The sequence below is a fragment of the Bubalus kerabau genome, chromosome 8 (assembly GCF_029407905.1).
Source record: "Bubalus kerabau isolate K-KA32 ecotype Philippines breed swamp buffalo chromosome 8, PCC_UOA_SB_1v2, whole genome shotgun sequence".
NCBI lineage: Eukaryota > Metazoa > Chordata > Mammalia > Artiodactyla > Bovidae > Bubalus > Bubalus kerabau.
The window spans coordinates 60,191,127-60,205,061 of record NC_073631.1 but is presented as its reverse complement, the minus strand read 5'-3'; the positions used below and the strand labels follow the sequence as shown (position 1 = coordinate 60,205,061).

General features: G+C 38.0%; 1 protein-coding gene across 39 annotated transcripts in view; it reads right to left on the bottom strand.

The window, feature by feature from the left end:
* IMMP2L (inner mitochondrial membrane peptidase subunit 2) overlaps positions 1 to 13,935 on the bottom strand; it is a 984,232-nt gene that overhangs the window by 780,969 nt on the left and 189,328 nt on the right. Inside the window, exon 5 of one of the 39 annotated variants that reach the window (XM_055590381.1) lies at positions 12,783 to 12,845. The exons of the other annotated variants lie outside the window; for them this stretch is intronic. Coding sequence (XP_055446356.1) covers positions 12,842 to 12,845 — 4 coding nt within the window. The 3' untranslated portion in view covers positions 12,783 to 12,841. Of the gene's footprint in view, positions 1 to 12,782; positions 12,846 to 13,935 lie in introns of those variants that run through there. 39 annotated transcript variants of the gene reach the window in all.

Genomic DNA, 13,935 nt, shown 5'->3' with positions numbered 1-13,935 from the left:
GCACTTTCCTACTTAAAAACCCCTCAATTGTCCCCAACTCAAAAAAAAAAAAAAAAAGTGGACACGATTATTTGGCCCCTATTTCCCTTTCTAGCCTCATCATGCAACCACTGTCCATCACCTACCATATTATTTGAGCTCCCTGCACACACCATGTGGTAACTGTGCACAGTGCTATCCCTGGCTGGAATACCCTTGCCCTATTGTTCTCTGGTTAATTCTTAACTGTCCTTCAAGGCCCGACTCAGGCACCTGCTCCTCCAGGAAGTCTGCCTGTGTACCCACACACACACACACACACACAGTGGGTAAAGTTTATTTGTTTTGTACTCTCACATCGCTTTTCATATTCAAATAATCTGTCTCCCTAAATAGACAATAACCTCCTCCAAGGACTAATAAAATTAATGGCATGAAACAGGTGGTGAAGATAGAGTCAAAATGAATAAAATGAAATTTAATTCTTAATCATAGCACTGTAATAGCTGTTGCAATTAGCATATTTTTCTCCACTCTTATGCTTCAGTATTTTTATGGCATCTGATAGACTAAAAACCAGTACATAACAATTTTTTAAAAATAATATACCTCAATTCTTTTTTATCAACTCAGCAGGGTTTGAATATATATATACAGAACATGGCTATGTGTCTTCAACAAAACCACATAATTTGTCTTAGTTACAGTTTCTTTTTTTTTTTTTTTTCTTTTTTTGGCAATACCACATGGTTTCATACCTCCTCAACCACAGATTGAACCCAGCCCCGGCAACGAAAGCACTGAGTCATACTTACCACATCAATGCCAGGGAATTCCCAACTTTTTGTATTGATTAAACAATAATTGCAAGATCATATTAGATAGGAAGTATCAAATTAGGATGAAATGTGTAAATATACATGTATCTATGTATATATTTAGATAAACTTTAAAAAATGTATATATTTATATAAACTATAAATATTGTATACTTAGCATTTATTTCTATTAAAAGTCATATCCAATATACCAAATCCTATTGGTTACAATGCTAAAACAAGAAATTGCTCAAGAAACAGATAAACTTTAAATGAGAAGGTCCTAACCTTTGTACTGCTGAACTTTAAATATGTAATTTAGTATAATATTAATATCCTGGAGTGACATTTACACAATTCTTTATTTCTTTAGTTCCCTGTACTTCAAGATGGATGTAGAGAATTAAGTGATTATGTGAAACTATTCAGCTTCTAAAACACAATCTGCTATAATGAGTATTTCATTTGTTGAAAACACCTCACATTCATCCTTTTCAATACCTGCCTGAGACAGGTATCAATACTAATCCAGTTCATTTCATCACACACTATCAGCTATTGGATGTCCTACAACATGGCGGCCAATCCTGACACTCATGAGGAAAAGTGTCTCAAATACATGAAGGGCTATAAAAAACACAAAGAGAATGAAAATGTCATAGATTTTGAAGGATGTATCTTAAGTCAGAGAAACTCAATAAATAACCACTTGGATTAAAGACAAAAGAAGAATCGCCAACTGATTTAAAAACCACAATTAATCAACTTAGAAAGACAATAAACCTAGCACCCAGATGCCACATTGCGTTTCTCACTCAAGAACCATAGCTCCTTGGAGAAAGAGCTGATTCCAGGGATGAGCAGCAAAGGTACACAAGGAGGAGCCTGGAGCATCTTGTTACACCAGAAAGTAAAGAAATACTCAAAGAGTGAAAAGACGTGTCACAGGGACTCAAGATTATAGATCACTGGGGGAGAAACAGGGAAAACATAAAGATAGAAATGGGAAAGAAAGGTTGACAGAACCTTTCAAAAGGCTGATAGAATGCTGAGAGCTAACTGATAGAAGTGGATTGCTGCTGGCATTGGATGTTATCATTTTACAACCTCAACAGTAACACTGGGTTCAGGCAAGAATTATCAATAGAGGCTAAGTCAAGAGGAGAAGTTTTTTATTAGGAACAGGATATATTTATGGCCTCAGAATATGTCCCCAAAACCTACTCACCAGCAACAAGGGGAGAAATTGGACAATACCCTGACTGAACACTGAGTGCTTCCAGATGTAACATCTGGAAAGGAAATATCACTTTTGTAATATTCTATCTGAGAATGTGAAACCTGAAACGAAATTGTGAAGAAACATCAGACTTAAATGGGGATCATGTATTAAAAAAAAAAAAAAACAGATAGAACTCTGTATTTTTCCAATATGTCAATGATATAAAAAGAGAAAAAAGCACTAAGAATTGTTTCAGACTATAAAGAGACATGACAACCAAATGCAGTATGTGTCCCTATACTGGATCTTGTACAAGAGAAAAAAACAAATATTTACAAAGTACATTATCAGGTGCACTAACAAAATTCAAATATAGTAAGTTAGATAAAAATTAATATTATGCTATTTTGGTAATATTAAAATATACCTCATTCTTAGGAAATGACATTGAAATAATTAACAGTAAAGGAAGGCAATGATATCTCCAACTTATTCTCAAAAGATTCTGAAGAAAAACATGAATGTAAATGCCCACTCTGTATGTGTGTGTACAGTGTATACATAAATATCATTAAACACAGACGTATTCAGAAGTTCTCTGTACTACCCTTGCGACTTTGTGTAATTTAAAATGATTTCCAAATCAAAAGCTTTCTTAAAAAACAAAAGCAGAAGAATGATAAACACATAGTCCAAACAACATGAGAGGCAGAAGAATCAGACAGGGTAATCAGATAGGTGGACGTGAAGTGTAATATCTTCCATGACAGATGCATGACTGTTTTCTTATTACTATGTTTTGTAACTACATATATGTTACTTATTCTCACATGTGTAAAGTAGCATATTACAAAGCAGAATAAAGGTACAATAAAGCTCTTTAAGTTATTTTAATAGTTAGTTCAAAACTACTATAAGAATATGAGGAACAAACAAAGTCCAAGCTTGCTGCTAAGTTGCTTCAGCCGTGTCCGACTCTTTGCTACCCTATCGACTGTAGGCCACCAGGCTCCTCTGTCAATGGGGGTTCTCCAGGCAAGAATACTGGAGTGGTTTGCCATTTCCTTCTCCAAACTTGGTAGAAGGAAGTAAATGAAACGGAGACTACAAAGACAACAGAAAATATAAATGAAACTGAGATAGGTCTTGAGAAGGTAAATAAAATTGGCAAACCTTTATCTAGCCTCACCAAGACAAAAAGAGAAGGGGCTCAAATTAACAGAATTAGAAATAAAAGAGAAGTTACAACTGATACCACAGAAATACATAGGCAACAGTCTTATGGACTCTGTGAGAGAGGGAGAGGGTGGGAAGATTTGGGAGAATGGCATTGAAACATGTAAAATATCATGTATGAAACGAGTTGCCAGTCCAGGTTCGATGCACGATACTGGATGCTTGGGGCTGGTGCACTGGGACGACCCAGAGGGATGGAATGGGGAGGGAGGAGGGAGGAGGGTTCAGGATGGGGAACACATGTATACCTGTGGCGGATTCATTTTGATATTTGGCAAAACTAATACAATTATGTAAAGTTTAAAAATAAAATTAAAAAAAAAAAAAGGAAAGAAGAAGGGAATCAGAAAATCACAGTTTTGCAGATATCATGGCAATAACTGCTTTAGGCAAGAATCACCAATGAATGCTAAAACCAGCGGGTAAAGGTCAGATGGAAAATTGGATAATCTCAAATTCTCTCTCCAGATTACTCATTAATTACTGAAGGGAAAATGGTAACTTCATGGTGAAGGAAACCTGGCAGACATCACCTTAACCAAGTGATCAAAGTTAACAAATCAAGACTTTGGCAACTGGCCTGTACCCTTCAAATATCAATGTCATGAAAAGTTGAGGAATGATTCCAGGTTAAAGGCATCTAAAAGGACATGACAACTAGATGCAAGACATGATGCTGAATTTTTTAAAAGAACTTCTTATAAAGGTTACCTATTCAGTAAGGCCCTTCCCTAATCACTTGATATTTAAAATAACACCCTGGCCCATCCCCCACACGCCATCACTTTCTGCCTTATTTTTTTCACAGGACTCTTCATGGGGTTATAGTGCAAGCCACAGACCTAGACTTCATGGTGTTGAAACCTTGTGATTTGGGCATGTTCCTGAAACTTCTGTGTCCGTTTCTTCATCTGTAAAATGAGGATTATAATAGTTTCTACTTCAAAAAATATTGGGAAGATTAAATGAAATGATATATGTAATGCACTTAAAATTTTAAAAAAAAAAAAGAAACTTTATAAATTGTATGCCAAAAGTTGAACCTAGAAAAAGTAGACAAATTACTAGAAACATACAATCTTCCCAGACTGAATCATGAAGAAATAGCAAATCTGAATAGACCAATTACTAGTAAAGAGATTGAAACAGTAATCAAAAACCTCTTCCCCCTTCTCACTGCTAAAACCAGATAGCACCATGAATTCAAAATCATGTCTTTGAATTCCAAATATTCAAAGAAGATTTAATACCTGTCCTTATCAAACTCTTCACAAAATTTAAGAGGAGGGAACACTTCCAAACTCATTTTAGGAGACCAGCATTATACTAATACCAAAACTAGACAAGAACACCACCAAAAAAGAAAACCTAACACAAGGACACCACTAAAAAATAACACAGATGAACATAGATATAAAAATCCTCAACAAAATATTAGCAAACTGAATTCAACATCATTCAAAGAGTCACACATTATGACTGAGATTTCTTTCAGGAATGCAAGGATGGTTCAACATAAGCACATCATTCAGTCTGATAAACCACATTAACAAAATGAAGGGTAATAATCATATGGCCATCTCAATATATTCAGAATAAGCATTTCACAAAATTCAACATTTATGATTAAAAAAAAGCTCTCAACAAAGTGGCCATAAAGGGAATGTGTGTGTGTGTGTGCGCGCATGTGCGCGTACGCACACACACTAAGTCGCTTCGGTCGTGTCTGACTCTGTGCAACCCTATGGACTGTAGTCTACCAGGCTTCTCTGTTTTGGGATTCTCCAGGCAAGGATAATGGATGTGGGTTGCCATGCCCTTCTCCACGGGATCTTCCTGACCCAGGGATTGAACCCGTGTCTCGTGTCTGTTGCATTGGCAGGCAGGGTCTTTACCAATAGCAGCACATGGGAACATACCTCAACATTCTAAAAGCTATATATGACAAGCCTACAGATAACATCAAACTCAACAGTGAAAAAAATGAAAGCTTTTCCTCTAAGATCAAGAAAAAGAAAAGGATGTCCGCTCTCATCACTTATTCCGCATAGTTAGAAGTCCTAGTCAGAGCAATTAGGCCAGAAAAAGAAACAAAGGCATCCAAACTGGAAAGAAAGATGTGAAACTCTCACAACTTGCAGATGACACTATTTCAAATGTACAAAATCCTGAAGACTATACACACACAAATAACAACTGAGAATTAACAAATTCTTTAAGTTTCAGGGTATGAAATCAATTTTAAAAATCTGTTGGAAAGGAACAAGATGGTGGAAGAGTAGGTGGTCATGGAGTATATCTCTCTCCACGGGTACATCAGAAATACACCATCAGACACAGAAGTGAATGCTGAAAACCAGCTGAGAGTGGACAAGAGTACCTGACCAGTGGAAAAGAATATATAGATCCATGAAAAACTCAGCAGGATGAAGGAACCGGGGGGGGAAACAGGAGTGGTAGTAGGACTGAACTTGCCCTAGTCTGATGGGGGAACTGAAGCTAGGGGTCCGATCACTACATCAGGGCAATTGTCTGAGTCAGAGGAGAAACATTTAAGGCTGAGAGTAAAACAGCTGATCTGTGGCAGCCTAAACGGAATGAGAATCAGATAGTCCTTGAGGCAGCCATACATACTCCAGACAGGCCACAGATGCCCTGGAAGGTGCAGCGGCTGGGAGCTGGAGTTTAGGGATTGTGGAGCAATCCCAGGGCGAGGGCTGCTGTTGACTATGGAGAGACAGATGGTGGGGATCTGAGAGAGGAGATTGTAGTGGGAAACGTCTGTAGAAGAAAGCCCAGCAGCCATGGAAGCAAGACGATACTGCTGAGTCATATGTAGGGGTGGAGCCATCAGCATAGCCTCTCTCTCCCCAAATGCCAGCACTGGCAGCTGAACAATAGAGAGGCTGGCCCATCAAATGCCTGACATACTTAACTACAGAGTAGGACCCCAGTAAGGGTGCCATTTTAAGTGCCTGATGCGCCAATCTACAGAGTAGGACCCCAGCCAGGGGGACCCCTCTTTGTGCCTGATGCGCCAATCTACAGAGTAGGACCCCAGCCAGGGGGACCCCTCTTTGTGCCTGACACACCAAACAACAGAGAAGAACTCCGGGCAAGGGAGCCCTCTAAGTACCTGAACAGGCGGAGCTACGGAGAAAGACCAGCCAAAGAGGCCTCTGATCACTCCAAGAAGCTTGAAAAAAAGACTGACAGGGCCAAAGCTTCCATTGTGGAGGCAGTCCATGTCCCTGTACACTTGGCACCGCCAGAGTCCCTGCAAACCAAGCAAGCTATGCCACCTTCATGCTCAACTCTCACTGGGGCAGAGCAGCTACAGGCAAAAAAAGTCTTGCATCTAGGCACACAGGGTCACTTCGGTCATGTCCAGCTCTTTGCGACCCTGTAGACTGTTGCCTGACAGGCTTCTCTGTCAGGGGGGTACTCCAGGCAAGAATACTGCAGAGTACTGGGCCATACTGGTTACCATACTCTTCTTCAGCACTATATTTTCTGCTACCCTAGCTGACAACCCCCTGAGTACCTGGTGCTGCCAGAATCCCTGCAACACAAGCAGCTGCACGACCTCCACAACTGGCCCTCACTGGGGCAGACCCAAGTCCTCCAAGGCAGCCTCAGAAGCAAAGCCCAGTGGATGACCAACAGGCAGAGGAGGAAATAAAACCACAACTGGAACCCAGGGGCAGTGTGGCTAAGGAAGATCCAAAACCTTCCCACCAGCAGTACAAGCTGCAGATTAAATCCACACGATCAACAAGGCAGACTCTGTGGCTATGGAATATATAAAAGGACATTGAGAGCTCCCACAAAAGAAAATGCACTAGTTCTGATAGCTGTGGACATTGGAGGCAAGAACACATAGGAGTAGGACCAGATTAGAATCAGAGCTGCCCCCACAACAGGTCCAGAGATCAGCACATTGCTGGAGGGCATCCGAGGGAGGTGAGGTGGACTGTGACTCTCAGTAACGGAAAGGACTCTGAGAGCAATGATTCAAGAAAAACATTTATTATTCCTATGTTTTGACTTGTTCTGTAGATTCTCTTGGATTTCTTTTACCTTTTTTCTTCCTTCTGTTGTAGTTGTTGACTATATTGGCACTGCTGCTGCTACTGCTAAGTCGCTTCAGTCGTGTCCGACTCTGTGCGACCCCATAGATGGCAGCCTACCAGGCTCCCCCGTCCCTGGGATTCTCCAGGCAAGAACACTGGAATGGGTTGCCATTTCCTTCTCCAGCGCATGAAAGTGAAAAGTGAAAGTGAAATCCCTCAGTCGTATCCGACTCTTTGCGACCCCATGGACTGCAGCCCACCAGGCTCCTCCGTCCATGGGATTTTCCAGGCAAGAGTACTGGAGTGGGGTGCCATTGCCTTCTCCAGAATATTGGCACTATGAAATCTAATTAAGCTTTTGAGCTTTTATTTTTTTCAGTCATATTTTTTATTGTTGATATAAACCTCTGCCTCTATACTGGGCTTTTGCGGTTCTGTAGTTTTTTTTTTTTTCTTTTTTAATTAAAAAATTTTTTAACCTATTATTATTTTTTCTACATTTAACTTTTGTTTGCTTTTCCTACTGTTCTTTACCCCTTGCAGTTAATCTTTAATGTATATAAATTTTCTTTACCTACCTCTATTTATCTTTGCATATCTATTCTTTCTTTCTTTCCTTTACCCTCAACATATTTGTTAGTGTTATTTTTTTCTTTCCTCTTCCCTCTTTTTTCTTTTCTTTTTTTTACAATTTTAATTTTTAAAACCTATTATATTTTTTCTACATTTATTCCTTTGTTTGACTTTCCTACTGTTCTTTTGCATTGCAGTTAACCTTTAATGTATATAAATCTTCTTCATCTATCTCTATTTAACTTTGCTTATCTACTCTTTCTTTTATTTCTTTCCTTTCCTCTCAACATATTTGTTAGTTGTGTTTTCATTGCTTTATTTCCCACTTGGCACCTTGCCTTAATTTTGTTTTCCAGTTTGTGCTTTAGTTAGTTTTGTTCTTAACTGGTAAATATAATTTTTTATTTCCTTTGTTCACTGGGTCAATCTACTGTACTTTACTTTTGTTGAGCTGTTTTGACTTTCTTTATGAGTATATGCTGCTGCTGCTGCCGCTGCCACTAAGTCACTTCAGTGATGTCTGATTCTGTGTGACCCCATAGATGGCAGCCAACAAGGCTCCTCTGTCCCTGGGATTCTCCAGCCAAGAACACTGGAGTGGGTTGTCAGTTCCTTCTCCAATGCAGGAATGTGAAACGTGAAAGTGAAGTCGCTCAGTCATGTCCAACTCTTTGCAACCCCATGGACAGCAGCCTACCAGGCTCCTCCACCCATGGGATTTTCCAGGCAAGAGTACTGGAGTGGGTTGCCATTTCCTTCTCCAAAACCACCATATGACTCAGAAATCCCACTCCTAGGCATATACCCTGAGGAAACCAAAATTGAAAAAGACACGTGTATCTCATTGTTCATTGCAGGACTATTTGTAATAGCTAGAACATGGAAGCAACCTAGATGTCCAGGCACAGATGAATGGATAAAGAAGTTGTGGTACAGATACACAATGGAATATTATTCAGCCATAAAAAGGAATGCATTTGAGTCAGTTCTAATGAGGTAGATGAACCTAGAACCTATTATACAGAGTGAAGTAAGGCGGAAAGAGAAAGATAGCTATCATGTTCTAATGCATATATATGAAATCTAGAAAAATGGTACTGAAGAATTTATTTACAGGGCAGCAGTGGAGAAATAGACATAAAGAATAGACTTATGGACATGAGGAGAGGGGAGGAGAGGGTGAGATGTATGGAAAGAGTAACATGGAAACTTACATTAAAATAGATATCCAATGGGAATTTGCTGTATGGCACAGGATACTCATACAGGGGCTCTGTATCAACCCAGAGGGTAGGGGAGGGGAGGGAGATAGAGAGGTTCAAAAGGGAGGGGTTGTATGTATACCTATGGCTGATTTATGTTGAGGTCTGACAGAAAACAACAAAATTCTATAAAGCAATTGTCCTTCAATAATAAAATAATTAAGAATAAAATCTGTTATATCACCATACACCAATAGCAAGCTATCAGAAATAGATTCAGAGAACAACCCTATTTATAACTATATGAAAAAGAATAAAACACCTAGGAATAAATTTAACTCAGGAGTTTAAAGACCTGTACAGTGAAAACTATAGACATTAATGAAAGAAATTGAAGGCGACACAAATAAATGAAAAGATACTTTGTGTTCAAGGACTGTAACAACTAACATTGCTAAAATGATCCTACTATGAAAAGCAATCCACAGATTCAAGGCAATCCCTGTCAAAGTGCCAATGGCATATTTCACAGGAATAGAAAAAACAATCCTAAAACTTGTATGAAATCACAACAGAACACAAAGAACCAAAGCAAGCTGGAGAAATAAAAAGTTGGATGCATCACATACCCTAATTTCAAACTACACTACATGCTATGAAAACAAAATAGTATTCCATAAGCATAAAAACAGACACACATCAATGTAACAGATTGCCCAGAAATAAACCCAAGCATATACCATCAATTAATTTATATCAAAGGAAGCAAGAATATACAATGTGGAAAGACAATCTCTTTTTTTTTTAATTTTATTTTATTTTTAAACTTTACAATATTGTATTGGTTTTGCCAAATATTGAAATGAATCCACCACAGGTATACATGTGTTCCCCATCCTGAACCCTCCTCCCTCCTCCCTCCCCATACCATCCCTCTGGGTCGTCCCAGTGCACCAGCCCCAAGCATCCAGTATCGTGCATCGAACCTGGACTGGCGACTCGTTTCATACATGATATTATACATGTTTCAATGTCATTCTCCCAGATCTTCCCACCCTCTCCCTCTCCCAGAGTCCATAAGACTGTTCAATACATCAGTGTCTCTTTTGCTGTCTCATATACAGGGTTATTGTTACCATCTTTCTAAATTCCATATATATGCGTTAGTACTCTTTATTAACTGGTGTTGGGGAAACTAAAACAGCCACACGTAGAAGAACAAAACTTAATTACATCTTAAACCATTCATAAATATTAACTAAAAATGGGTTAAAGTTCTAATCAGAGGAAAACATAATTTTGAATGGTGATGGATGCTAACTAGATTTATTGTGGTGATCATTCTACACTACAGACAAATATTGAATCATGTTGTACACCCAAGACTAATGTAATACGTCAATTATACCTCAATTTTTAGAAAACTTAAAGAATATGAAAAGCCCTCACAATGAAGCACACCACAGAATAAATATTTTTGAAGTAATAATCAATTTGTTTTTATTCCACTGAGTTAAGAGCATAATCCAGTTCTTTAATTCTTCTGCTTCTTCAATTTGGTAAGCCTTTTCCCCTCAACAAAAAAGGGGTGTGTGTGTGTTTAGTGTAACAAATAGTACAGTTAACAAGGTATAATGTCAATCACTATATTAGTTGCTAACATTTATTACTTACTTAAGTGCCAGGCTACTAATGCTACCATGCTAGTAAGTGCTGAATATAGATTGTATCTTTTAGAAATCAAAATCACTCTTATGATGTAGATCCTATTTTTTTTTTTCACTACTCTTCAGAAAGAAAAACCGGCAACAGAAAGATGAACTTATGCAAGGTCATTCAGTGAGCAAGAGTCAGAGTCAAAATTTGAACCCAGGAAAGCTCATTCTAGACCCCATACTTTTAGACGCCAGGCTCCATTGAGTTTTTGTTACCTTCCTGAACCTAAGTTTCTGACCTCAAATTTTTCTTGTGCTGAATATATCAGTAAAATGACTATCTAGTACTTTAAATCCAGTACTTTAAACCAGTAGGTAGAAAATAAATTATAGCTATTATTTCTATTCACTGTAGGCAGCAAATGCTGTATATAAAATTCAAAAACCAATGCTACCGTAGATTTTAATTTCCCTGTGTCTTCCTTCCTTTGACCCCTCATGGTGGAAAAAAAAGAAAAAATTGTTGAGTAATTAAAATGCTACCAGAGACAAAGTAATACAGAAAAGGTTTTATAATAGTCTCATTCTATATACACTAGGTAACTCACATTTTAAAAAACTTAGTATGTTATTTAGAAAAGGTGGATTTTACTGGACATAGAACAACTTTTCCAGCAAAATATGATCACTTGACAGGTGAAGTGAATATATGCCATTTAATGGCAGCCTGGCATCTAGCCCCTTTCCTTATGTTACTTCAATTCTCTTTTAGGGAATCTTCTCCTTCACTATTGGAGAAGGCAATGGCAACCCACTCCAGTACTCTTGCCTGGAGAATCCCAGGGATGGGGGAGCCTGGTGGGCTGCAGTCCATGGGGTTGCTAAGAGTCGGACACGACTGAGCGACTTCACTTTCACTCTTCACTTTCATGCATTGGAGAAGGAAATGGCAACCCACTCCAGTGTTCTTGCCTGGAGAATCCCAGGGACAGGGGAGCCTGGTGGGCTGCCGTCTATGGGGTCGCACAGAGTCAGTCATCCTGATGGAAACATGAATCTAAATGCATGCCCTCCAATTACAGAAACCAAAGGTGTCCCTCAGAGGCTGCTCTGGGATTATTTCTATACAATTCCTGGTATCGGTTGGTCAGCACAAAACACAAGGTTAGTCAATAAAACACAATCTCTTGGGACTTGGTTTATTAAACAGACTATGTACATACCATGGAAAAGCGAATGGCAACCCACTCCAGTATTCCTGCCTGGAGAATCCCATAGACAGAGGAGCCTGGCAGGCTACAGTCCACAGTGTTACAAAGAGCTGGATACAACTGAGTTCCTAACTTCTGCACATACCAAAGACTAGGTCAGAATTGATTCAAGTCAGCAACAGAGCCTGGGCAATTTTGTTGACTGTTCCTGTTACCAAGACCTTTGGATATGGCTGATTCCTCCCTGTTTCAAGGAGAGGAGTCTCCCTTTAATCTAACTATGCAGTTTCCCTTCAATCCTGAGAGCCTCCCTCAGTCTAAAAACTTCAGGTAAATTCCTCTTTTGACTTTAAATCAGTCTGTGTCTTTTGCTGGCAAAGACAAAAAAGATAATAACCATACAGAATATAAAGCCATAAGGGGATGAAATTATATAATCTTATTTAGCATTTCTTTGGATGACTTTTACTCTTTTCCATTAGTTTGGTATGTATGCTAGCCAAAGAATACGAAGATCTAGATTCTAGCCCAGACTTTCATTAGCAGGCTTTAACATTTCCACTGTGAATTCATTCATTCTCAATTTTTTTGCTCATCTGTGAATAAAGATGGTTTGAACTGTAAGTTTTCTTGCATTCATAAAATGTTAACGTTTTGTAGAAAAGATCAGAGTCTTACTGACAACACCAATAATACAGACTTTCTTTACAGAAATTAGCACATGGTTGTAATTGTTGATGTTAGTATTTTCTATTCATTTTTAAATATTGTTTTTATATAAGTAAGATTTACAGCAGTTTCTGACATAAAGAATAGGAATAAAATAATTTCAGACGATTTCCCTAAGGGAATGACATCACATCTCAGAAGATCTACCTGTAAAAAATAAATAGGTTTGAAATACTACTACACAGTAAATACTATTATATTTTTAATATCCACAGGCAAAACAATACAGCTTCTACCAATTTTTACATTTTCTAGTATCACAATATTCTCCTGAAATGTGCTTTCCTTTATGTTTTCAAATGTTGTATAAATACCAATGTAACCTAGAAGTTTCAAGTTCAACAGAATAAATATTAATTCCTTTTAAAATTTGTTGATGATTTGATAGACATGTTCTGCTAAATGTGTATAAAATTGATTGGTGCACTTACTAAGGAATATACCCATAACAGTACCATCAGTTCAACTTTTCTAAAAATCTCCTAAAAGAGATCTAAAAATACTGGTCAGCCAAAATGTTTTAAATTGTGTTAGTACTGAAACCATTACATACATAGCAAAGTACTATAATGAATTCTTATAAAAATTACAAAGTAAAGTCTTCCTCAAAAGCCATTCAAACCAAGGAGATTAACAATCATTAAGTCATGTCTACAAGAAACATGATTATTCAATATTGACACTTATCAAGGGGTAACTGAATTTGAAAGGCTATGAGATTCTGTTCCTCTCATGAAGGTTTTATCTCCTTAAACCTAATCTTAGGTATACTAATTGTTCCTAACTCTCAACACACTTCAACAAACAAGAAATTCCAACTCAACATGATGTCATACATACTATAAAAGAGATGGTATTCAGTGCTATCTCTAAGGATGCAATTAATTCTGTGTGGGGGCATAGAAAGAGCTACTTAGAAGAGGTGACAGATTAACCCCTTATAAAAACCTCAAAAATATGAAAATGATCTCAAAATATGAATAATAAACTCCTATGTAGATAATGGACTTTGCAAGCCTTTCACATCTGAGTTTCAACCTCAGTTCTACCCTCCTGTTGGCCATGTAAAATTGATCAAGTCGTTTAGAAATATAGAAAGGAGGCCTCATTCTGCCAATAACTGTGATCTTAGGCAACTCCCTTCATCTCTCTAGGCATCAATTTCCTAATCTATGAAAGAAGTCATGAAGTCATGCTTTAAGATCTTTAACTTTCCCTCTGATTCTAACATGAGTCT